Source organism: Solea senegalensis, linkage group LG3 (assembly GCF_019176455.1).
Source record: "Solea senegalensis isolate Sse05_10M linkage group LG3, IFAPA_SoseM_1, whole genome shotgun sequence".
In the NCBI taxonomy this organism is placed as follows: domain Eukaryota; kingdom Metazoa; phylum Chordata; class Actinopteri; order Pleuronectiformes; family Soleidae; genus Solea; species Solea senegalensis.
In genome coordinates this window covers 3,087,474-3,113,522 of record NC_058023.1, presented here as the reverse complement: position 1 = coordinate 3,113,522, position 26,049 = coordinate 3,087,474, and the positions used below count along the sequence as shown (strand labels likewise).

Genomic DNA, 26,049 nt, shown 5'->3' with positions numbered 1-26,049 from the left:
TGACGGACAAAACAACTGGAAATTGTGAGGGCAGTATAATAGTATGGTAGTAATATAGTAATAGAGAATAAATGGACCTTAACACTGAAGTTAAAATCTCATTTCCTGTTGTAGCTGCACGAACAAACGCACTAACACACGTAGAGAGTCAGAACGGTTAAAACCACCATGTGGTCTTTGCAAACAGAAAGGTCCGGTCCAGTCCAGTCCACTCCAGTGCGAGGCGAATGAGACATCCGGGACGTGTTTTTAATGCCACTTGTACTCATACTTAATTAACATTGTCCATTTGTTTCTGGATCTCCAGGGACGGATGTTAACACCGGGTCTGCCCAGGCTCTCAGTGTGAGCTAATTAACCAGCCGAGGTCCCTTTAGCCAAATTAGCTCGAGGCTACGTACATTCAGTGACTCCTATAATTACTGTTCTGACCTAAGAAATCTATTATCCACAGTGTGGGACAGTAAATCATTGATGTTTCATATTACAGTGCAGTTATTATATGACCCTTAAACCTCTTCTGTTCCTCTTTAGGTCTGAGGTGTTGGTTCACGTGACCAGTTTTCTGTCTGTGGTTCGTGGTTCATGTGCCATGAGTGTCCTGTGGCTGCTTTACCACCTGATTAACTACACCAGTGATTCCCAAACACTGGGTCGGGACCCAGAGGCGAGTCGTGGGTGATTTTTCTTGGGCTCCCAAACAAAATTTCCCCAAAAGTTTTAGTCAAATTTTGGGGTTTGGAAGTGTGAACAATTGAAATTTATTTAAAGATTAACATACGGATTCAAATTGGTACTGGGTTTTATAGGAAAGGACTTAAACTTAAACTTAAACTTAAATGACCTTGGGGGCCCAATGTGGTCTGTGTCTGATCTAGACCAACCTGACCGCATGTGTCCAACATTCATGTTTTGATGGTGGGAGGAAATCGGAGAATCTGGAGGAAACCCACGCAGACACGGGGAGAAGAACGTGCAAACTTCACACAGAAAGGCTCCAGACACCGGGGAATCAAACCCAACACCTTCACGCTGTGAGGCAAAACCAGTACTAACCAGTAAGCCACTCTCTAAAAAGGGGGTCCTGGTGAAACAGTTTTTTCCCCCGGACGAGACAAAGTGCCGCCGTCAAACAGCAGACACTTAAACTGAAGAACACCAGAGCTGTAAGAAGTGATTCAGGTCCGTTGCCACGGCGATCGAGGCTTAACTCAGCCAAACTGATTGTTTCCTCCCGCGCTGAGCCTCTGCCTCCACGACACATTAGAACTCGGTCTCACACGTGTCACTTGTACACCTGCTGTAAACATTTGCTCCCAGTGGTCATTAGCAAACGCATTCCCCCACATTTTGTTCCTCTCTCACCCTCGGCCCTCGCTGTAAATCCCTCCCCCTCTCTCCCTCTCTCTCTCTCTGACCACCTGCAGCTCGCCGCCGTCTCTCATCAGTCCTCCTCCCCCCTCCCTCCCTCGCTCCCGCAGGAGCACACTCGGTGTGAGCTGCCATCCATCAGGCTTGTCATCGGTCGCTCCGGGGGCGGTTGGCGAGGACTGCGTGGGACTCGGCTCATTTCCCTGCTCTGATTATCCGGGGCTGCTTGGCGAGAACGGGGCCCGCTGCCACTGGGGTCTTCTCCGCCGCCCCCCTCTTACACCCTCTCCATCTCCGTCTTCTCACCTTTCCGCCCCTCCCCCTCGCCCCACTTTTTTGTCAGCGCAATTATTGCACTCCCCCGTTTCTTCCCGACCTCCTCACCTCTCCGCTTCCCACACACAGTAAAGATGAGCACGTACAGTGTGAATATGTTGACAGTTTCCACTCCCACTCTTCCAAGCATCCAGGAAAGCTGGACATTTCACAAGAGACAAGAAATGAGTCTTAAAAAGAGCTCTTTTTTTTAACTGGGAAAATAAGATTCCCCCGGCGGTTTAACAGCTTCGGAAACTGTGAAAAAGACTTTCCCGCTGAAATCTGACAGTTAAATAAGTGGTGGTGGTCAGATCCCGCTGTGGCTGTAGAGGGGGGAAAAAGTGTACTCTACTGTTTTATTCACTCTAAGAAATGGAGAGGGAAAACGCCTCCTGACATCGAAGTTTGGGATTAAAACTTTCTGCCTGACTCTTTAAACGTTAGCATTTTTTGCTAGTTTCACTTTCTTGGGACTTGTGAGATATTGAAGTAAAATCAACCAAAAAATACACGTATATATACATTTTTTTTCCACGCTACCTGGCAAAAATTGAAAATACAACAAGAATCTTTGTATAAATGTGAAAAAGAACCTTGCTTTACGGCGACCGACATGTTTCTACAGCAGCCCAAACTGAAAAATCGTCTTCAAAACGAAAGTTTACAACAATACAAACAAAGACGATTAACATCATTTCTGGTATACGAAGGCCACCGTAGTTCCCTTTAGCGATCCAGGAACTTTGCGTGTGCGAAGTACGACGACTGCCTGTCCAAAAAAATATTTACAGCAATTTCAGGGACTTAAAATGCATTTTTCTCATATTTTCGGGGGCCACACCGTGGTGTAGTGGCTGGCAATGGCTCCAGCCGCCCCTGTACAGAATGTATACAGATGAAACCTCTTCCCGTGGCTCGCAAGGAAAGTAAAATAGCAAACTTGAAACTGAAATTCACTCCACTTTTTAATTGCTGTCGTTTCCCCTAATCTTGTATTCAAATCCTACACCATCCGCTTCCTCCACATGTGATGAATTATCTGCATACATCCCCCGAAGCTCGTCAGTGCAGGCAATAAATATCACTGCAACTCTGTCATTCTGTCTTTCAGGTTTTGCACAAGCCGCCCACTCCAAACATCACCACCAGGACTGAGCGTTTCCATCAACCACCTGCTGACTTTGCTCCACCGTCGTCATCATCATCATCGTCCCCTACAGTCGCACATTTGCAGTCCAACACACGGAAGGTTTTTCACACACTTCTGACCTTAATAAATAGCTTTACACGCCATAAAATGATCTATCCCTTTAAACCAACACGGTAATACTCTACGAGAGTATAAATAAAAAGCAGTCGCAGCCTCAGATGAATGAAGCTTTGTGCTGTGAGAGTAGGCAGCGATGGCGAACGACACCAAGGGAATTTCCTTTTCGCTGAATTTCGAGTGTTTCACGCTGCTTTTGACAGCCCCGGCTCCCTGCAGACTTCCCCAACACAGCGACCGGGGAAGTTCATTTGGCACAGCTGCTCCCAGGCATGAGCTGGCCTACTTTATCGCCCATTCTGGATAGAACCAAGAGGCTGAACCAGTCCGGCGTTTCTTCACCTCTCGTCCCGTGAGTCACCGTAACCCAAGGGTAAAAAAGCGGGAAGATCTACCGTGGCTCCTGCGTCATTCTCCTGGTCCATTTTCACAGAGCTGAGGTTGTGACCCCCCCCAGTCTGGGGCTTCATAAAACACATACATGGGTATGGCAGGTCGCAGTGGTCGTCTGGGATTCTGGAATGGCCTACATACGCACTGAAAGGAAGCATGAATCGGTGCATTAAATGTGCAATACTTTCATACTTTCATTTTACTGCCCAACTCTTAAATTTTCAAGGTTACAAAGAAAGGTTAAATTCTCTTTTCAGAACACACAGTTCCTGACCACGTCCTCACACGTGAGATGTACGGATGTGTACCAATCCCGGCGTTATTTAAAGGGTATTTAATATGATGACGTGTTCTCATGCATCAACGCGGAGCGGAGATGTAGCCAGCTACCATAGAATCAGTGTTAAATCTTTGCAGATGCCGTTGGCTACAGTAGCCGCTAACGTCAAAAAACGCCACAGTGTCAACATTTTGGTCGCTAGATCTGAAAACAACAGCGTCAAATGTAATTCCACTGCCTCAGCTTCCGGCTACATTAGCTGCTAATGTCAAACAAACACTGTTGCCAGGGCAGCTAGCTATAGTAGCTGCTAACGTCAAACACCAATGCCACAGAATGTGGCTAATGTAGCGGCTAATGTCAAACATCAGTGTCACAGTAACAAGCTGGAGTAGCTGCTATCTTTTACACTATTGCCATTTGCCAAGCTTACGTCAGACAAACAGAGCCAGTAGACTGCATCCGACCAGCGGAAAAAATGCAACTACTTTCAAGATGAAATCTAGTAGAATATCAAGTTTTCTTGTTGTATTTTGCACAATACTTTATTTCCAAAGAAGGTGGTTCAGGCTTCTCATTAGAATGCATCCTACATATCGTCTCCCCACTGGAGATTTTCTGGGCAAATCCGGCAGAGAGGACATGACGGTGCAGTTGTTAACACACTGGTGGGATTATAAATTAGAAATCCCATCATTGGGATTGTCTCAAGATACCTTAAGGACGAAACCGGGGGGATGGAGCACTGGAGATGAATGTCTCTGCTTAGTTAAGTTCAGTGGGTTGTCTAACTTTTTTTATACCAAGTACCACCTGAGAAAATACTCCTGCTCTCGAAGTAACACCATTATCACCAACGTTAAAATACAGTGGCGTAAATAGGTCGAGCAAAGTCAGCTACGGACTATTCACAGGAGGCAGATTTATTCCCAATAAGATAATTTGCTCTGTCATCATCCTCCTCTTCCTCACATATACTTCACACACTGGTATAATGATATCAGATTAAGATGGAGCGAGAGACAAGGTGACTCTATTTATTATTATTTAATTTATTACAATTTCATTTTATTTCATTCTCTACACACAACATTACCCAGCTTCACTCCAATCACATACCCTTGCATATACAGTAGTATTTACAATGTAAGCCTGCGTACCACTGGTGGTACATGTACCACAGTTTGAGAACCATGTTTCTGGTGGGCTGTCCCATAATCGTAGCGTAAGATTTTAATCATTACCCCATTGTAACTCATTTCCAAGTAGCATAAGATTGAAAAAAACAGGATTGGGCCATCAGAGGAAGCTCATGTACCGCTGGTGGTACACATACCCCAGTTTGAGAACCATGGGTACGTATATCATGTTTCTGGAGGGGTGACCCATATTGTAGGGTTAGATTGTAACCGTACGCCATTGTAAGTCAGTTCCAAGTGGCAAGAGATGGGGGCAAAAAAATAGGATTGGGCTCACGTACCACAGTTTGAGAACCATGGGGTTTAGTAGCATCGTGAAGGGACAGAATAAAGAGCAACCAGACTCAATTATTAGAAATTGGTGTCGGGTTGATTTTAGGTTGAAAAATGCTGTTGCAACACAATGTAACAGCGCTGGCATAGCAACTGTAGCTGTAGCTTGCGTGTTTGTGACATTGTGGGTTTGATGATGGGTGTGTGAGTGGGTGTGTGACAGCAAAATCCAGTGCTATTCAGCAGCGTTATTGTTTCCACACACCTCGTGTTTGTGTGTGTGTAGGCCCGTGACACAGTCAGGAAAATGATGAACATTTGTTTTGTTTTCTGTTTTCTCCCAGGGTCCAGCTGCTCGCTGAAGAAATTAACTTGATATATTTTGTGTAATGTGCGACCTACAGCTGTGTTGCCGCGCTAAATTGTCTCTCAGAGAAACATTGGACTGGCAAAGGGGGCGAATTAAAAAGAGATGAATGGTTTTCAAGAAAACAAATACAGTCAAAGTTTGTTTTTGTGTTTGCTGAGCGGACGGCTGATTTATCCTGACTGACGACGTTGACCTGAATCTATAAAAATGAAAAACATGTCTGGAAGTGAAGTAGATAAAGTGTTATAAAGTTAAAGGACAAGTGAGCAGAATCGGTATCAATATAGCCACTTTCTGACAAAAAGGGGGCGTTATTAAGGCACGATCCTATTTGTCCATTACATTTATCATCATGTAAGCAGATTTGACAAGTTTTAGAGATAGACTGAAAAATGAAATGTCGGAATACATCAGTTTACGGTACGTACTGTACCAGAAAATGCTAGCAAGTTTTGTCCGTGGTCAACACAGGTACACAACCTGCTAACTAACGTTAGCTTCATGGCGAGAACAGAGGTTTCCATGGTTTCACAATTTGTGAAAAATCTTATAGTTATACATTTTCCCATGAAGAAAAATCAATTTGAAGGTGTAGCTATCGTTCTTTAAAACTTACTCTACCTCTCTCCGTTTTAGCAAGAATCAGAAAACAATAGCTCCAGTAGCTAATGTCAAACAATCCCATCATGCATCACTCTGGTAGTTCTTTTTGTCCATAACATTTTCCCTTACTGACTTAATTATTTGACTTGATTTATCCGCGTGTGAGCTCACAGGAAAAATTTAAAAAAATAAAATTCAGACATCCAATCCATCTTCCAGCACGAGGAAATCCCTGTCACCTCCGCTGTGTCTCGGCACAGAAACACTCACTAACCTCCGGAATGAGGTTTCTAAACACGTAAATACATCACCTGTGCTGCACTGAAACATGGATGAGGCCAAATCCTTCCCGGGGAGAACTCTACAGGCAGGCACTTCATCAACTTCACTCTCTCTCCGCCCCGTGAGAACCGGCGGGATTAACGCGGTGGAGAAGGCAGCGGAAACGATCGGCGAATTAAGAAGAGTCGGGAGAGTCCGCTGGAAGGGAGACGACCAGAGGGCGGCAGTGAGCGGTGGTTTCGTGTGGAAAATGAGGGCCTGATTGATGTTTCCTGGGCAATTTCACAGCTCTCGACTTCCAGCAGAGAGTGAAGAGAGTGAACCGGAGAAGAAGAGAGGACAACCGTCAACTTCTGCCAGAGCCACGCTATAATATTCACTCAGGAAGTCCAGGAAGTGAAAGCCCAGAGACTGGGTTCATGAGAATTATGGATGAGCCAATACAAGAAGACCAAATCCTGACCTTTTAAACAAATGCCTTCAGGTCTGTGTTTTATAGCTCCACCCACAAAACTATTACGTTAAGTCCTTCATCTCAGCGGCCATTAGACTGTAACCATCATGGGGTCAGTACTTTGGATCACAAGATACATTATCTCAAGGCTCTGTATATAGAAACCCAACAGTTCCCACAATGAGCAAACACTATAGGCTTCAGTGGAGAGAAAACAGGAAGAAAATCTCTGACAGAACCAGACTCCACGGTGTGCGGCCATCTGCCTAGACAGGTTGTGGTGAAAGGAAAAATGGGGGACTGACGAGAGAGACCAGGAGCAGATATATAGCAATTGTATCAAGTTCTAAGTTCAGACAGGACAGTTCAGAGTCAGTGATGACATGTTTATAGAACTACAAAGTCATTTATATTATACAAGCTGGACGCGGGCTGGTTGGCAGGGGGGCGGAGCTATCCTTGTTTACTTCTGCTGTTTAGACTCTGGTTTCGTTTTTTCCCCCCATTTTTCTGTTCCCTGGACTCCGAGCTCCGCCCCCTTAGTTGTGCTGGGTTCAATCAGTTTATTATGATCATATTGGAATATCAAACATGAAAAAGTGGCGTTGGAAAACAAGAATTAACGCTCCAGTGGGTGACATTTAAGAGGTTTAACTGCACCCACATACTGTATGTATCGCATTTTTCCTCACCTTAACTTTTTGAGGTAAATACATGTAAAAGTTTGTCAGAATACGACAATTCACTTGCGGTAAAAAGCTGATCGGGATAAGGCTTAAACCTTGTGATGTTCCATTTGTCACAACATGAAGAGAGAATTCTCTGGTTCAGAGTTACAGTTTATGCAAAGTCACGCTGACTCAGAGTGACCGAGCGTGAGTCATGCATTTAAAGCAGGCTTTCACGTGGAGGTCAGACGCAGAGCGACGCCACCACATTCAGGGGTGAGAACACGCATTCACGGTGGATGCGGGGACGCCGCGACGGACCGACCGCGGGCTCTGACGAGAGCGAGTATCAGCTGCGAGGAAAATGTGTCGCTGTGAAATGAACTCCTTTATGAATCTGTGGGAACAGGAACAGTATGCTAGAGCTGCTGTGGCGTAGGTGTACATTAACACAGGTGAAAGAGTTCCTGCATGAATAAACTTGGCTTTTATGGGAAACGCATGAATGCCTCTCCAGAATAAGAGCTCTTTAGCACATTAGGAGAGTTTCTTCTGCCGATGCATTAACATGTTATGAAATGACGACGATGTTGTGAGAGTGAAAGTCCGAGCAGTTACTGGAAATGACAGGAACTGTCTTTGTTAGACAAACTCACTAACTTCATCTATTATATTAGTACAAACCCTGTTGTTTTTCCATAAATAATCACAATTTTGTCAGATTTTTCAATTATCTGCAGTGTGACCTTGTTCTTTCAGGAGACTTTTCTTTATAAAACTTTGGTTTTAAAATGTGTGAAATTTAGCAACATTTATGCTACATGTTACTGCTAAAAATCGTCTACTGTGTGTAGCATCTTGTGAAAACGCGAGGTAACATTAGCGACCCCTCACAAAACACTCACTATTAAAAACAAAACTGTATAAATGTGAGGCAGATTGTTTGACTGCTTATGCAAAGCTAACGTTTGTGATGCTAGTACAGCCGCCGATACAGACTCGACCTAAGCTAACACACGTCACAGTTAAATGTGTAGCTACTTACTCAAGACCCCGCTAGCATCACTTATTATAACTTACTTACACTAAAAACCTCCAGAAACAGCCACAAAAGTAAAAACAACAAAATCTCCAATGCTAAATTTGGAAAAACAACATGTCTCAAACTCATGGCCCCCGGACCATATGTGGCCCAGCAGTCCATATCCTGTGGCCCTGCGCTTACTTTAAAGTTATAATGACAACTGGCTCGTCAAACAAAAATATGAATTATAATGTTACAATTATAGTTAAATGCACAATTGAACATTTAGTATTTTAATTAATCGAATTTCTATTTAACTTCCATCTGTTTGTTTGATTAATTTTCTGTAACATTTATACCAAAAGAAACACTTTTATTTTGAAATGGCGTGCAAAATTGTGAAAGCATGATCACTATACCTTTTTTAATTTCCCAAACAGTTTTTCACCCCTTCTGACCAGACTAGAAGTTCATTGTTCATCCAAGTCATTTTCAGTTTGAGGTCCCTGGTTTAAGAGTCTGCCCTCTAGTGGTGAAGTAGGAAACACTTTCAACTGCTCTCGACCACAAATCGATATCCTTACATTCTCATCGCCAAATTATAGAGGAATAATCGTATCAACACTGACAGTATAAAGTGACTTTATTTACCTCAAACACTGAGCAGATGCCGGCGATTGTTAACAACGACAAAACAACAACGTTAACCTTTTACTCTTGACGTGACTTTTAAAATTTCACTCATGAGAAAAATAAAATGTCATTGCCTGAGGACAGAAACGGCAGCCTGGTGTTTTTTCTGGAGACATTTCAGGTGAGTAACAACTAATTATACCCTTGTTTTTATTATTATTATTTTAATTTTTTTTACCATCTGTTTTACCATCTTGTCTACTGTCACTTTTCATGAGACCAGTGAACTCTGGCATTTTAAACCAACCACACACACAAAGGCAAATTTAGCTGCTTTTTAAAATATTACTTAATGGTTTTTACTTTAGATGATTTAAACTTCTGATGTTTAAAGATTTAAGGCTTAGGTGTCATAAAACAAAAGGAAAGGCATTTGAATTTTTTTTCTATTTTAAACAAACTAAAGCAACACTCACTCTTAAAATAGGATTTATTTACCTTAATGGCAACTGTGAATTATTTAATTAAGTGTCGCCTCTGACTGATTTTTTATTGAAAACAACAATGAATGAGCATCAGATTTGCAATTATTGCCTTTTGTTATTATTTAGCTTTGATTTGATTTGAATTCTTGTTTATGTTCATTTATCTGTTTATCTATAGTGTGGCAAAAGAATAAGAATAATAAAAGTGCAAGATTTCAGGCCAAAGATAAATCAATTGTCCAACTAAAGTGCAAAAAATAACAAATTTATCACAGATTGTTCACTTTTATACAACAGATCGTTTGATTTAATTATTTCTAAAATGTAATAAACATATTTTATGGATGATATCCAAGTCGAACCATGATATAATATTAAAAACACTGAGGATTACAAAAGAATATGACACCGTTTTCCTCTTTTTATGCTTAAATTACTTTGTTTTGGTTATCATTTATGTCATTTTCCTCCACTGTTGGAAGAATACATGTGCACAATCTGTGTGCTAAACTGGAAAATCCTTTCAAAAGTAAAGATAATGAGGGAAATATGTTATCATTGTGGTATTTAAAACATAAGAAAATGAAAAATGTAGCTGCATTTTAAATAGTTTCTCACTGATTTTTCAAGTTTATACAACAGATTATTTGATTTTATTGTTTTAAAATGTAATAAAAGCTGCTCTTCTTGGAGAAAAATTTATTTTATTTGATATAGCAACAGTTTATGAATGATTTCCAAGTCCATCCATGACATAATATTGAAAACACTCAGGATTAGCAAGAATAAGAGACTGTTTTCCCTTTTTTTTAATGTTGATTTTCTTAGTTTTGGTTCTAATTTATGTCATTTTCCTACATCGGTGGGCAAATACATGTGTGCTACACTGGAAAAACCCTTCAAACTTTTTATTTCTCAAATAATTCCTTTTGATTTATTCAATAGATGACTTGCGTTTCTCATTTTATAACAAAATAAAGCAGTTTTCGCTCAAAAAAAAGGTTGAAAAAGGTTCAACTGTTTCTTTTTTATTGTCCTTTTTTTGTCCATTCTTGTACAAATACACAGACAAAACATGTTCACCTATGTGACTAAACAGTGAACTTGACCCACAGAGAGGGCAGGAGATCAGACCGACACGTCCTATTTTCTATTTAAAGCTTGAGAAATAACGAACAGAGCTGAAAAGGAGGAAAGTCAAAGCACCGGCAGTCATGCACTGATTGCACAGTGTAGATTCATTTTTACACATCTCTATTGTTATGAAATGCCTGGAGTCGGTGGGAGGAAGTGTTTCTTCGTGGTCACATATGTGTGTCACTCGTATGTTGTTGACAAAGACGTTACGTAACCGTGGGGCAGTTAAACGACAGAAAAACAGAAGGTCATTTCTTACTTTACGTTACTTGACAAGTCGGGATTAAGTGGTGTAGTCTGCAGGTCTGCAGACTGAGCCGAGTTCAGGTGCAGGTCTTAATGAAGGTGTTCTTAAAGACCACGTGTCAATATTAGCCTCACTCCTACAAGTCCAAAACAAACCCACAATTAAACAGTGAGTATGCACATTCAGTCCTTGAATTTAAAGGAACTGGTCTTTGAGAGTCCTTGAAAAGTCATTTAATTTGACGTCAACTACGGTGTGTGAAGTGAACCCAGTGGACAGACTTTACAGTACTTCTTACAGTCCAGTGAAATCCAAAAAGCATTCGAAGCTCATTCTTCTTACCGTTATTATTATTATTTTGACCCCTTTAATACAGTTATTACCTTTCATATCAGATAATACCTGGTTTTATTTCTTTGGCTTTCTTTAGACAATTTTAGAGACAATGAAACAGACAAATATGATCAAATTCAGCTATAACACAAATAATTTGGCTTAAAAAAAGTAACTTCTTTGAGTATAATATTTATTTTTTAATTAATAAATATTGAATTCACAATATTTAGTGTATTTCACAGACTTATTCAGTATAACAAACATGATGATTATCAACGGAGCAGCCTTAAAAACCAAGAAAAGTCCCCACAGATACTTTATCACGATATGAAAAATAGAATCTCAGACCATATCTTGTCTCATGTCACTATATTTCTAGCCGTATTTTCCAGCTCACTAGATAGATATTGTTTTAGCCAACTGTAAAGCTAACTTTTAGCCAACAGATAGAAATTATTTTAGCTAACAAATGATAGAAATTTGTTTAGCTAACAGATAGAAATTTGTTTAGCTAACAAATGATAGAAACTTTTTTAGCTAACCGATAGATAGAAATTTGTTTATCTAACAGATAGAAATCATTTTAGCTAACAAATAGATAAAAAATTGTTAACTTACAGATAGATATGTATTGAGCTAACTTTTAGCTAACTTAAAAAGATAGACATATGTAGATACTACATACTTATTTAGCTGTGAGCTTATACTTTCAATCTGATTTACGATGACGTTTATGAGTGAAAAGCTAAAAATACTTGTTCCCTCACATCAATAGTGTTTTATCACAGAATTGCAGCGTTTAATTTCTTCAAACAATACTAATCTTAAAAGAGGAGATGAAGTATTTAGACCTGGTCGCTGGTGCTGGATTAAGCCTTACACAAGCATTACACACTTCAGTGCTGTCGAGACAAATGAGAGGCGTCCAGAGTAAAGCCCGTGGATAAAAGTGGGCAGCAGCCGAAAGACGTCGTCTGTGAGGTTATGTTTTCATGAATCATCCAAATGGTACAACAGCTCGCGATCGGCTCTTAATCCCACTTTCTTTTTTTTTCATTTTACTGCGGCTCAACCACACAGAAATTACAGCCAAATAAAAGTAAATATAAGAGATTTGTCTCGTTGATTGGATTGTTGTTTTTTATCTGTCAGGAGTCGACATGACATAAATCAGATGAAAACAACGCAGTATTTCCTCCACAGTTGATCCAACGTGGATGGAACGTGCTTGATTTTTTTTTTTATCCTGACACTCTGTGCCAAGTAATTATGTTATAGTTTGTTGTAATCTGTGGTTAAAGCGAAAGCTGGCTGTAAATTTTGGCGTCCGACACTGAAAAGAAAGCGCGGCGCGTCGTCAAACACAATGGCACAAAGAAGCCGAGGTCAACAGAGGACACTCGGGGGCACAGCGAGCAGGGAAATAAAAGGACTTCCTGCTCACAATGAAGGAGCGAGACATAAAAGAGTCCTCGCTCGGTGAGATTTACAGCAAATCAGGACGAATGTGTTGGAATGAGAAGTCAAATTATGATACAACAGAGGGAATTAATACACATATTCAGAAAACTCTTCAGACCAGCAGATGTCAAAGTCAAATATTCTCTGTGTTGTATTAAATTTCAATACTGATACATACAGAAATCTACTATTTCTGTATTTTTCTCATGAGTTGGTGGCGACCAAAAATGGAGCAAAAAAAGTGTGATTGGGTTCGACTGTACTGTACCTGGTAGTACCTGGTGCTTTTTTTTGTACCTAAAATACTAAATTTGATGTGTTAAAAAAAAAAATCATTACTTTAATCTCCAACATTTAGCAAAGGAAATGTCTGGTGCAGTTCCATTCATGGTCCGGTTTAAATGTAGTTTGTCTTACATCATGCAAAGTTTTACACAACCTTCAGTAGCATGACAAAACAGCCAGCAGGAGTTTTGAAATCACGAAAAGTCCCCAGAGAGACAAAGACAACAACCCGTGACTCACGCCAGTGTCAGAGGACGTGATTAACGTCCAGACAAACATCCTCATCCCTTCTTGGCGAGAAATCACGTCAGTGTTACAAATAACAACCTGATCAGTTTGCTCGACTCACAGCACATGAGTGTCAGTTACTCCTAGGGTTTTCGTCTCAGTCAGTTTTGCTTTCAGTTCCTGATTGTGGTCGTATTAGGTTTGTTTTCTCATGGATGAAAAAACAAAAAAAAAAACACTAAATTATAAAAAATATTAAACCTTTAGATTTGAGCATTATTTCAAAATCTCTGATTTGGTTCCTCTGTAATTGACGTGGTTTAGGGGAGTAGGAAATGAATTTCAACAAAGCATTTTGACTCACAGCTTGATAAGACGCCGTGTCCGCGAGAGTCCACAGGTCTGAGCGTCTCGTGGACACGTGGACGTGGACGACTTATCATCTCTGTTCAGGCTCCAGCTCCCCGGTGCTCACCATCGCTAATTCCTAATCTTAATGACGACCAGATAAGCACAAGTGTTAATTAAAGAGAGCTGCATGGTAATTATATCTCTGAGGGAACCTGAGCCAGTGTCTCCTCCACAACACGTCCTCCAGTTGACACATGTCTCTGCTCCTGCACAGTATTATAATCTGAGTTCACAAAGGGGTTTTTGACACATGTCATGATGCCCAATTCTCATACGCTGTCTCTATTTTTGACGATAAGCTTACACCTGCAGGGTTTTCTTGGCTGCTGAAGTGGAAATGGTTTAACCCATGCAAGGGCCTCAAACTCAAAATGACCAGTGAACTTTGAGCCTGGTTAAATTCTAAATTTGTTCCCAAATATATGTGAAGAAAAAGTCAGAATTCTAACTTCAATCCCAGATATGTGAAGAAATTCAAAATTCTGACTTTAATCCCAGATTTCAGTGAAAAAGAGACAGAATTCTGACTGTAATCCCAGATTTATGTGGATAAAAAGTCAGAATTCTATTTTTAATCCCAGAGTTATGAGAGGAAAAAAGACAGTATTCTGGGATTGAGTCAGAATTCAGTGGTTAGTGTCGGATACATTCTTCAGATATTGTCGACTCTTGTTGGCGGCCGTGTTTTCATTGAGAGCTAGCGTCCCGGTATCAGGCTGGTTTCCAGTGACAGTGGCCAACACAGCAAAATCAGTGTCAATAATATCCAATTTCTCACTCTGACCCAGTACTTTCACCTAGTTTTGAGGAAAACAGGAGGCGGCCCACACACCAGTAAAATCCTTTTATCAAACTGGAAACAGGTTTGTAAACCGCTAACTCTCCTGCACCAAATCCCATAGAGAAAATCATCGTTTTTAGGCTCACAAAGACACAGGAGCTGTTGGTCTACTACAGGTGTTTTCTAAGTTTGTGTCACAGAGGTAAATCTGTGACAAAAATCTTAAACACAGAAGTGACAAATTAACCCGTTGGAACTTAGTGATGGAGGCAGAAGTGGATCAAGAACTTCTGTGGTGCTGTGATGTAAAATCGATGATTTTCTGTATGGAGTCTGGTGCGTGGTGGGAACGGTTTACACAAGTGGCACAAACTTCAGTTTCCACCCAGGAAAAGACTATATAAAAGCAAAATTATGAGTTAGATATATCCTTTAGATATTACATTATTATTATTATTATTATTACTTGTATTATTATTATATATCGCAATATCTCACCCTGATCCAGTGCTTTCACCTACCTAGTAGGAAAATAGGAGGCGAGTGACAGCTGGCAATGAAAACCACAGCAATTTGAGTTGGTCCTCGTTGATCACGGCAGAGTTAGAGATTCATTTGTTTACCCCCCCCCATTCCTATTCATAGAAAATGACCGTGCAGCATATGAAATTAAAGGTAATATTTCCACAAGCCAGAGAGTAACTTGCAGGGGGAAACGAGAAATGGACCCAGCTCATAAAATTCATCTCGCCTCCCAAAACAATTGCACATAACTCCACAGTCACTGATCACTACTGCTGCTGCTGCTGCTGCTGCTGCTGCTGGGTGAAGTGAAGCAGCCGCAGCCGCAGCCTTTGGTCTTATGAAATTACCGTGCCATAAAAATCCATCACCATCACCAGCAGCAGCAGCAGCTTGTCTGAGCGAGCGCTCGCACTTCCACCAGCACAGCAACAATCTGTCAGCTCATCTGTGAGGGGACAGGAGACAGGGGACAGGGGACAGACAAGACAATAATAACAGAATGGACAACACAATGAAAAGGCAGTGCCAGAACCATGTGGCTACGACTCGAGCTTATTAAAAACCACAGTGGAAAACAAATATGCAAACACCAGAGGATGCTGCCTCACCCCCCACCATCACCACCACCGCCACCCCCCCGAGCAGAAAACACAATAAAATATGGTGTGAAAGACAAGTGAGCGAAGAAGCCGGAGGAGGATGAACAGACGCCCGCTGACAATTTAATACACTGACAACGGGACGCCGTCGTTCCTGCAGAGGTCGCGTCGCTTCCTCGGGGGAAGGTCGCGCCAAGTTATGTAATAGTATATACAACGGGAATTCCATATTTAAAAAGGAAACTGATGACGGTTTAAATCCGGCGCCTCGACCTCACAGATTTCTCCAAATTTGTCATTTTCACCTCCAGCCTGTTGACAGTTAACGGCATGGTGGGTGTGCCCAGTTTCAGAATGAGAAGGCACGAAGTAAACGTACGTTCTCCTGTCATGATATTTACAGTAAATACAATCATCATGTGCAGGGTTTGAGTTCGGCTAGGCTCATTATTCAGAGCAGAGTCGCTGTCACAAACTTATGGAAGCCCGTTTCCGCCAGAAAAAAAAGAGGTCACCCTTGAGCCTTGATATATCCTCAAAGTAAATTGAAATTATGAGATAAAAAGTCATATTTATGAGATAAAAAGTCGAAATTATGAAATGAAGTGATAATTATGAGATAAAAAATCATAATTGTGAGATAGAAAGTCGAAATGATGAGATAAAAAGTCATAATTATGAGATTAAAAGTCATAATTATGTGATAGAAAGTCGAATTTATGAGATAAAAAGTCATAATTATGAGATAAAGTAATTATGAGATAAAAAGTCATAATTATGAGATAAAAAGTCATAATTGTGAGGTAGAAAGACAAAATTATGAGATAAAGTCATAATTGTGAGACAGAAAGACAAAATTATTAGATAAAAAGTCAGAATTATTAGATAAAAAGTCAGAATTATGAGATAAAGACAAAATTACAAGATAAAAAGTCATAATTGTGAGATAGAAAGTCGAAATTATGAGATTAAAAGTCATAATTGTGAGATAGAAAGTCATAATTATGAAAGTTAAATTATGAGATAAAAAGTCATAATTATGAAACAAAAGTCATAATTATGAGATAGAAAGTCGAAATTATGAGATAAGTCATAATTATGAGATAGTCAGAGATAGAAAGTCATAATTGAGAGATAGAAAGTCATAATTGTGAGATAGAAAGTCAAAATTATGAGATAAAAAGTCATGATTATAAGACAAAAAGTCATGATTGTGAGATAAAAAGTCATGATTGTGAGATAAAAAGTCATGTTTGTGAGATAGAAAGTCGAAATTATGAGATAAAAAGTCATAATTATGAGATTAAAAAGTCAAAATTGTGAGATGAAAAGTCGAATGCTCAAACTTGGTACAAAAGAGAGCACCAAGCGTTGGATTAACATGCGATTACTGATGGTAAATTATTCAGCCCCAGTTCTGACAATTTAATCCAGTTCAGTTGATATAAATTTTAGAAAGCAGCTCCTTTGTTCTTTGACCAACAACGCGGGGTCTTTCCTCACTGTCATACGATGACATCACGCCTCCTCTGCACCATCAGGAAATGAAGAGGAGGAGGAAGAGGAGGAGGAGGAGGAGGATGAAGGAGTGAGGCAGATGTGAGGCAGTCATGTGTGGCATTTTCATCCCGGGCTAAATATCAGCGTCAAATGAAGCGGAATAAGAGGATGTTTGGGTTGTGGCAGCTGATGATGAAAGGGTGAACACACACCAGGTTTGAGATGAGGCAATCAGCGCGTTATTCACTTCGCAAAATGCCACAAAGTCAATAGTTTCATTCAGTTCAACACAGCATAGGAGAGTGGTCAGCAACTGGTGGCTCGGGGGCCAAAACTGGCCAGCCATCATCAGTTTCTGTCCCGTGACCACTGATTAACACCAAAAACCTCCGCCTACTTCACCTTTTTCTTATTTTGTATGTTTACACTTGATTTCCTTCCATTTATAAAGATTAAAATCTGAGAGTGTGATATTTTGGATGAATAAATCTTAGGATTTCAGTTTCCCGTGACTCTCACTGAAGTCAATTCAACTGATTCAAAGAGATTCTGTCGCTAGAAATTGACAATTAAGTGAAATGAAAACCACTGCTTGTGCAAGTTCAGAAAGTAAATGTGCATAAAATGACTAACAGGACATGTTAGGCACCAAGAAGAAGCAGTGATTTTCTAAAAATGAAATGATGCACAATAATTAGTAACAGTACGAGAAGGGGGGAAATATTGCTTCTGATTTATTTTGACATTTCATTCTTTTTTTATTATTAAAACAGGATTTCTTCTGCTTCTTAGATGTGAATATTCTCCGGTTTCTTTGCTCCACATAAGAAAGAAATCATTAAAACTGAATCATTTTGCTTTTTGGACAGAAACATCATCATTTCCAGGTTTGAAAAACAGACATTTTCAACATTTTCTGACATTTTATGGACCGAAGAACTACTCGAATAATGGAGAAAATACTCAATTGTGAAAATAATCGTTGGGTGCAGCTCTAGAAGACAGAAAATTAGGTTTTACCTCATGAAGGTAAAAGGTATTCAACTGCTTAGAAGGATTTCAACCTTTAAATAAGGTTTTCAAGATTTCAGCTCACAACAGGATGAATATCAACCCGTGGGCCATCAATGTCACAAAAACAAGTTACAAGTCACAGTGGAATCCTTATTATATTAACTGCTAAAAACCTGTGTTTGTCCAACTTTAAGTCACATAAAACACAACAAAGCTGATGGAGCCTTGAGACTTCATATCGACAAACTCAAACGAAAACATCTCAAGCTCCTCCGTGCTTTTTATTTCACACTCACTCACTCACTCACTCACTCAAGTCAGTGCTTTGGATAAGAGAGTCACTCAGCCCACAGAGCAACATCTTACACCTTCTGAAGTGAGGCAATGAAAGTGTTTCCAACAACAACAAGGCCACGCAGCAGCAGCAGCAGCACAATATAAACACAAAGTAACACACACACACACACACACACACATTTATCATCCACTGTGCGTCTAAAACAGTCATTAACACCAACTTTCTCCACAATGGAAGTCTGAGAACAACAATAGCTTCAAAGCAGCAGACGATGGAGCTTGTTTGATGTTTCCCTGAAACCATAAATACCGACAGACAGTTGAGCGCTGAGAGGGGGTGGGGCCTTCTAGTCGCGGGAGGCAATAAATATTAAAGAAACTGTCGAGACCCCCCTTTTGTTTGGGAGCGCACTTACGCGAGCCACATAAGCAGTGGTTATTCTTCAGCATAATTATAGAGGTTTTACCTTTCCAGCTGAGCGATAACGCTTTTCTCCATAGGTGGCGCTGTTCTTCTCTGACAATAGTACCGCAGTTTATACGTTGTCTCCGTCTACTTCCGAGGAAATGTTGGTGCACGTGCAGAACACCAAGTCCAACTCCAGTCCGACTAAGTGCACACGCACAGGAGTAGTCTGACTATGAATCGCATCGTCCAGGTATGTTAGTCCGACTAAGACTAACTCGATTTTAGTCCAACTCATTTCTTTACATGATATTAAGACAACCGAATTATCGTCTCAGTCCGACTAAAATGGGACTTTTAACCAAAGTTATCATTGTTGACGAAAACATAACCAACTGAAACTGAATTGCGTGTTTATAAATCTAACCCAAAGCAACCAAAATTGTAGCGGAAAAGTGCTTAGTTTTCGTCTTTGTAAATTAATCTCATACATAACCCTACTGAGTTCATATGAAGTGTATTCATTTTTTCCTCTGCCAGCAATTTCGAAAGGTTTTATTTGAGACGCAATGCTTTTGTCACCTTTTTGAATCACTAAAACTAATAAAAACTAAACTAAAACAAAGCATTTACAAACTAACTCATTTTAATAACCAAAATCAAAACAAAATCAAAAAACTAAAACTAATGAAAACATGCACCGACTGTGTTCATGCTACACACAAATACATGCACATAACCGTCCTGTTGTCTGTTTTATTTTTATAAACATTAAATCTACTTAGCGTAACAGCTACAGGCGACAATAACGGACTGTAAAAAACATTACATACGTTAAATATCCACCAACAAAAGTGTATGAAAGCGATAGAAGGAGAGCGTTAGCTAACTTAGCTAAAGTTCCCAGTGTTGCTTCCCTGAAAATATCTGTCGTAAACTTCCTCTCGGCTTTTACTCGTCTATATTTAAACATATCTCCACAGCAGACTCTTATTTTTCTTCTCCTCCACCCAAGACATTTTTAAAAAGGCTTCATATTTTTTGTTCAGCATTTGCGACGCATAGCGGCTAGCTGCTTTCTGCTCGCTCTGCTAGCAAGCGGGAGGGAATTGGGCTTGTAACCAGAAGGTTGTCTGTTATAATTCACGTCAAGTCAAGGGCTGGGGTTCCTCTGAGAAAGCTACCCAATCCCTATCGCTCGGTATTAAACCAAACATGTGAATCACCTCCTCAAGCAACCCCTCAAGTGCTATGAATTTGAATATAAGTGCTGTATTTCAAACAGTTTTCCTCAGTCTCTAATGGCACGCGTCATGGTCATTTTATGTCTTAATATTTTACCGTTTCTTACATAAAACAGTACATCTTTCAAAACTAAACCTTGACACGAAGACATGAGTCACCAAACCTTCATGTGGATTCTAGAGGTTTCCTTCAACACCTGGTAAACCTCGGGTAAATGCTTCAAAACGGTTAATATTACCAGTAACTAATTATACAATAACAATACATATAAGTGGTATCAAGCCATGTGTAATGTCAACACATAAAAAACACCTGACAGAGCCAGAACGTGTTGTTTTCTTTTCTCACAACTTCAATTCTTGTCGCCTGTGAAGGAGCTGGTTTAATAATAAATGTCTCTATGAGATTCTCTTTAAATCAGACCTCACTGCAGCCGAGTCACAAAAAACCTTCACTGGGTTCTAGAAATGTTTGATACACACATCTGCCATTGTGCTGTGATCACGTGACCTTTGTGGACATGTTTGAAGGTTAAAATAAGAAATAAAAGCACGGAATCTTGTATAAAAATATTGGTATCAGTATCAGGCGATATTGAAGGTTGTGATATCGGTATTTGGTATCGGACATGAACCATCTGTGAGGAGCTGTTGCTATAAAAGCACATGTAAAGTGTCAGATAATGATGTTTTATTTTGGGGTTCAGGAAACTTTAGATATTCAGTATCAGTGCGATATAATACACTAAATATCACTTTCATGCTTCACATGTCGTGTGATTGAGGAAAACGCACATGTGCTAGCGTACAGTGATCACATGAGCTTTATGGATATATTTTCAGATAAAATATGCAATAAAAAAAAAAATATTGGTATCAGTATCAGGTTGTGATATCGGTATTTGGTATCGGCCATTACTGGTAAAATCGCATGTAAAGTGTCAGATAATGACGTTTTCTTTTGAACTTCAGCAGCAGATTAACCTTGAAATTAAGACTCACATCAGCTGCAGCTGAGTCGCTAAAACCCTTCACTGGGTTCTAGAGATTTCCTGCAACACGTGGAGAGGAAGCGCTTCAAACTGTTTGTGGTGACAGACGGTTTTTGCCGGACGAGTGACCGGCGCTGACCACCAGAAGGTGCCGGACCACATTTGCGTAAAAGAATGCACATTATTTGAAACATAACAATAAAAGCAGACGAGAGCAGCAGGTTCTTCAGAACTTTTTCCTTACCACTCGAGTTCTTGCCGCAGATGAGGTGCTGGTACGGCTGCAGCAGACCCCAGATCTCAGAGTCCCCGTTGATGGCTTGCTCCAGTGACTCCAGCGTAAACTTGGGGACGCCGTTGTCCCTCTCCACGAGCGCGCTGCGCAGCACGCGGCTGAACACCTCTCTGAACAGACTCTCCATGCATGCGGTGAGGTAGATGGCGGCGTGCTCGTGGATCCGCAGCGCCACGCGACTATCCACCATCCACCTGAAGAACTTGCCCACGGAGAAGACCAAGCCGCAGCGCGCGGACTTGCCGCGGCTGAACTTGTCCCCGGTGCTCATGTTGTACAGGGAGAGCGCGCTCAGAGCCGCCGTGATGCAGTTCACGGAGATGGTCCACGACAGCACCACCTTGATGGCGCTCTGGATCTCGTGCTTGGTGCACCTGGCGTAGCGCAGGCTGAGCCGCTGCGCCTCCCGCGCCACGCGCACCAGCGCGCGGCAGATGAGCGCGGAGAGCCGCGCCAGCACCTCCGGCGGCGGGTTGCCCACCATCAGGTCCTCGTCCTTCCTCAGTGCGCCCTCCACCTCGCCGAGGCTCCATGGCACGTCCTCCAGCTCGGGCAGCTTGGCGCACTGGCCCGAGCACTCCAGTATCTCCGTGTCCTCCGCCAGGACGGTGTTGACTGTGTCCAAACTGTTCTGTCGGCTGTGCATGGATTCGGTCAGATGCCAGCAGTTGCCCCCATGCGGGAGAGACTGATGCGTGTCGGAGCAGCACAGCGACACGCTGGAAGACCTGACCGAGTCCGCGGCTCCACCATAACCAGAATCAAGCGTTAAATCCTCCAGCGTCCTCACGACGGTCTTACCCTTGCCTGCCATGACTGCACCGCATACTGTTGGGTGAGCTTGGTCTCTCAATCCAACGCCACAAACTCGTCCCGGTGTCTCTTCCTCCTCCTCAGCCCCGCTGTCCGAGGACCTGAGTGCGCGTGTAATCCCAGCCCTGGTGCGCAAAAATCGGCACGACTCGTCCTCGTTGTCCTCCTGGAGCTTCCACTCCGCTTCCTCTCCAGGTCGCCGCGTGTTTTGTCCACAACTTCACCCACGGGGAGAGAGACAGGGGAGCAAGAGCGCACGCGAGAGCCTCTGTGTGTGTGTGTGTGTGTGAGTGAGTGTCTGTCCCTGTTCACGCTCACCGCAACAAGCGCAGCGCACCGCAGGACTCCGATGGAGAGGTGGAGCCTGGAGGACGAGAGGAGCCAATGCGCGTCTCCCACCAGATCTGATTGACACAATCAACACCTACCTGCCTGTTACCTTTGAGCACGGGCTGCGCGCGAACCTGCTGCTGTGACATCCACAGTGAGACTGCAGTGGACTGACTGAGACACATGGTGGACATGTGGACTCATGACACATGGAGACCACACAAATGAACAAACACGATGGGATTATATTGTAAAAAAAAAAAAAAAATCATATTTCAAATACAAAATGAAGATGAAATTGATTTATTAACAGAAATGTGGATATTTTTAATTAAGACACATCATTATTGTTTTATGTTATTCCTATATATCACACTACAGCACATAAACAGCATAAATGGAGTGCTTATGATAAACTTTATTGCCCACAATATATGGAAGATTATTGTGTATTTTATTTTATGGTTGAATAGTTTTCACTATGAGAATGTTAAATAAATAAGATATTAAAAGTAAAACGGCATGTAAACATACTACATAAGTAATATATATACATATAAAAAGGGAGATATACTTAAATTATAAATACAAACAAAGAATGTTATCTAAAATATATGATATATATTTATGACATCCCCGTCATCCACACATCCCTGCTTTTTTTATACCTTATAAATGTACAGTATATCCCCCATGATGCCTTGCATGAGTTATGGGCTCAAATTCCAGTGTTATTGTGAAATATAGCAAATTTTCATGTCACAAGATTGTGAACCTGCTGCTGCTGCTGTGACATCCACAGTGTGACTCCTGTGGACTGAGACACATGGTGGACATGTGGACTCATGACACATGGAAACCACACTGGGTGTCCAAACATGCACAACAAACAAACAACTTGGCACAAACAATGGAATTCTTGGTTTGTGTCATGAAATTGAAAATAGAGATAGATAAAATAGCTGTAAGGAATGACCTGAAACAATGATTTATTGCCTGAAACGTGGATCGATATATGCTGAGCAGACATACACTCTGTTAAACTATACAAAACAGAGTGCTTTTAGGTTGTTATGATAAAATATATAGCCCCACAATATGGAAGACTGTCGCGTAATTGATCCCAAAAGTGTGTTACACCAGTACATTTAAGTAGTTTTCACCATAAAAATGAGAATGCATGAAAACGTACTATACGTATATATATATATATATATATATATATATATATATATATATATACCTTTAAGTATACTTTATGTATATATATATATATATATATATATATATATATATATATATATATATACATAAAGGTACATAATCCAACAACTATACAAGAACAATTGGAATGCCTCTAAATTTCTTTTACTTTTGATACTTAAGTGCAGTAAATGTCATATACTTTAAGACTTTGACTTAAATACTATAATAAAAAGTGACATCAACTTCTACCAAAGTCATTTTCTGGTAACATACTTGTATTTTTACTCAAGTTTCCCTTTAAGGTACTTTATACACAGACTGGTTCATATCCCCCATGATGCCTTGCATGAGTTATGGGCTCAGATTCTAGCATTATTGTGTCGGAAGAAGTTGGAACTGGGAGTGACATCACCTACGAGACGCTGGAAAAAACGTGGATGCAAGTGTATCTCGGGGCTAGCCATTGTTAGCAACACTGTACATGCTAGTTTGCACCTACAGTGTAGCAACACATAAAAAAGCGTACAGAAGTATGAAGGAGCATTAGGCAACAAGTGGTACTTTATGCGGCCGAACAATTAATCATAATTTTATCAAAATAGCACATCAGAAATACAGCTTACTGCAATTTTAAACTCGCAGGAGGCGAAATATAATCTTTTCAGATTGATTATTGATTATTGTCTTGATCTATACACGTCTTTTTTTCTTGGTTTCTCACAGATCTGCACGGTGTAACCATTTTAAATGTGTTTTTTCGCATGAAAATGAGGATAATTCCCTCTGATATCGCGAATCATATCGCAATTCCTGTCAAAATAATCGCAATTAGGCATTTATTCGAAAGTCATTCGGCCATCCTACTTTAATACTGAGTATTATTTACTGTTTATAGTATAAAGAAGTGGTCTTAGCTAATGTACACTAGCATATGTAGCCACTTTATTTTTATTATTATTATTATTATCTGTTGCTGTGGATGGTGACGATGTGAACAATATATGTTTGTTTGTTAAAAGGACGTGGGACAGAAGGTTATGTAGTGTCCTGTAGAACCTCCAAGAATAAGGACGACTCTCCACATCCAGCGTCCAGACGTTCCTCAGACCCCGCTCCGGGGTGTTTCGCCACTCTGTCACGGTGTTGTCGAAACAACCCGTTCTCCACAATATAGTGTTTTTTGTCAACAAGAGATGAATTATGATGACACGCTGAGAGGAACAGTTGGTGGAATGATGATTCATGGACTCTGCTGGGGCTTCTCCTCGTACGTATGAGCTGGACCAACCATCTGTCCACACTGCCTGCTCTGCTGTGCTCTGCTCTGCCAGAGGCCCTTTTCATATATTCCATGCGTGACACTGCATTCTACACACATGCCAAAACTGGAGGGGAAAAAAAGAAGAAACAACAACTTCCTGCAGAAAGGTTTAAGACAAGGAAGAAAAATATAAACATATCCCAATGCAGAATCTCACTAGATGTACATGAACATGCTCCTGTTTTCTTACGGTATCTCATGCATGTGCCGTTGTAAAAATCGCGGCTAAAATGGAGCAAACTGAGGGGGAAATATGTTTTTTTTATGTTATACATACACATATCGTACTTTATCAACAACATAAAAACAGTGCTTTTGGGTTCTGTTAGGTTAAGTTTGTGGGAAGATTGTACTGTATTTTTGCTCCACATGAAAACACAACAGAGATCGGTAGATAGGAATTGTTTTAGCTAACTTTAAGCTAAATTTAGGCTATAGATAGATAGATAGATAGATAGATAGATAGATAGATAGATAGATAGCAATTGTTTTAGCTATCTATCTTTAGGCTAACCTTAAGCTAACTTTAGGCTAACCTTAAGCTATCTTTAGGCTAACCTGAAGCTAACTTTAGGCTAACCTGAAGCTAACTTTAAGCTACTAAACTAATATATAACTCCACTTTCAATTAACGTAATTAATCAGATTTCTTTTTTAAAATTTGTCAAACAATTAATTCTCTCCGCAGATATATAGATATATAGGTTTATGGACTGGAGAGAGACAAACTTAAAAATGACAAAATGAAGTCCACTGAAAATAACGAGAGCTAGTTGTCTTACTAACTTGGTAACCTTAGTTTGAATGAATTTACTTACGATGACGTTTAATATATGGTTTTAATGTCATGCATTTATATGATTAAACATAAAAACATTGCTTTTAGGTTATATTTGGTTATTTTCTCCGACAAATTTAACCGATTTCTATCAGTGTATGATTAAATAATCGAGCGGCAGCTGTGAGATGAAGACACATCTGTGATTTACAATACATTTTTT

At 40.6% G+C, this 26,049-nt stretch overlaps 1 protein-coding gene across 4 annotated transcripts in view; it reads right to left on the bottom strand.

The window, feature by feature from the left end:
* The window catches only part of LOC122767214 (ankyrin repeat and BTB/POZ domain-containing protein BTBD11-A), a 155,286-nt gene extending 132,877 nt beyond the window's left edge, over window positions 1-22,409 (bottom strand). For 2 of the 4 annotated variants that reach the window (XM_044022627.1, XM_044022628.1), the window contains exon 1: window positions 21,328-22,409. In XM_044022627.1, coding sequence (XP_043878562.1) covers window positions 21,328-22,192 — 865 coding nt within the window. In that variant the 5' untranslated portion in view covers window positions 22,193-22,409. The remainder of the gene's footprint in view (window positions 1-21,327) is intronic. The other 2 variants (XM_044022626.1, XM_044022625.1) reach the window with 1 other exon arrangement.
* Window positions 22,410-26,049: the final 3,640 nt, after the last annotated feature.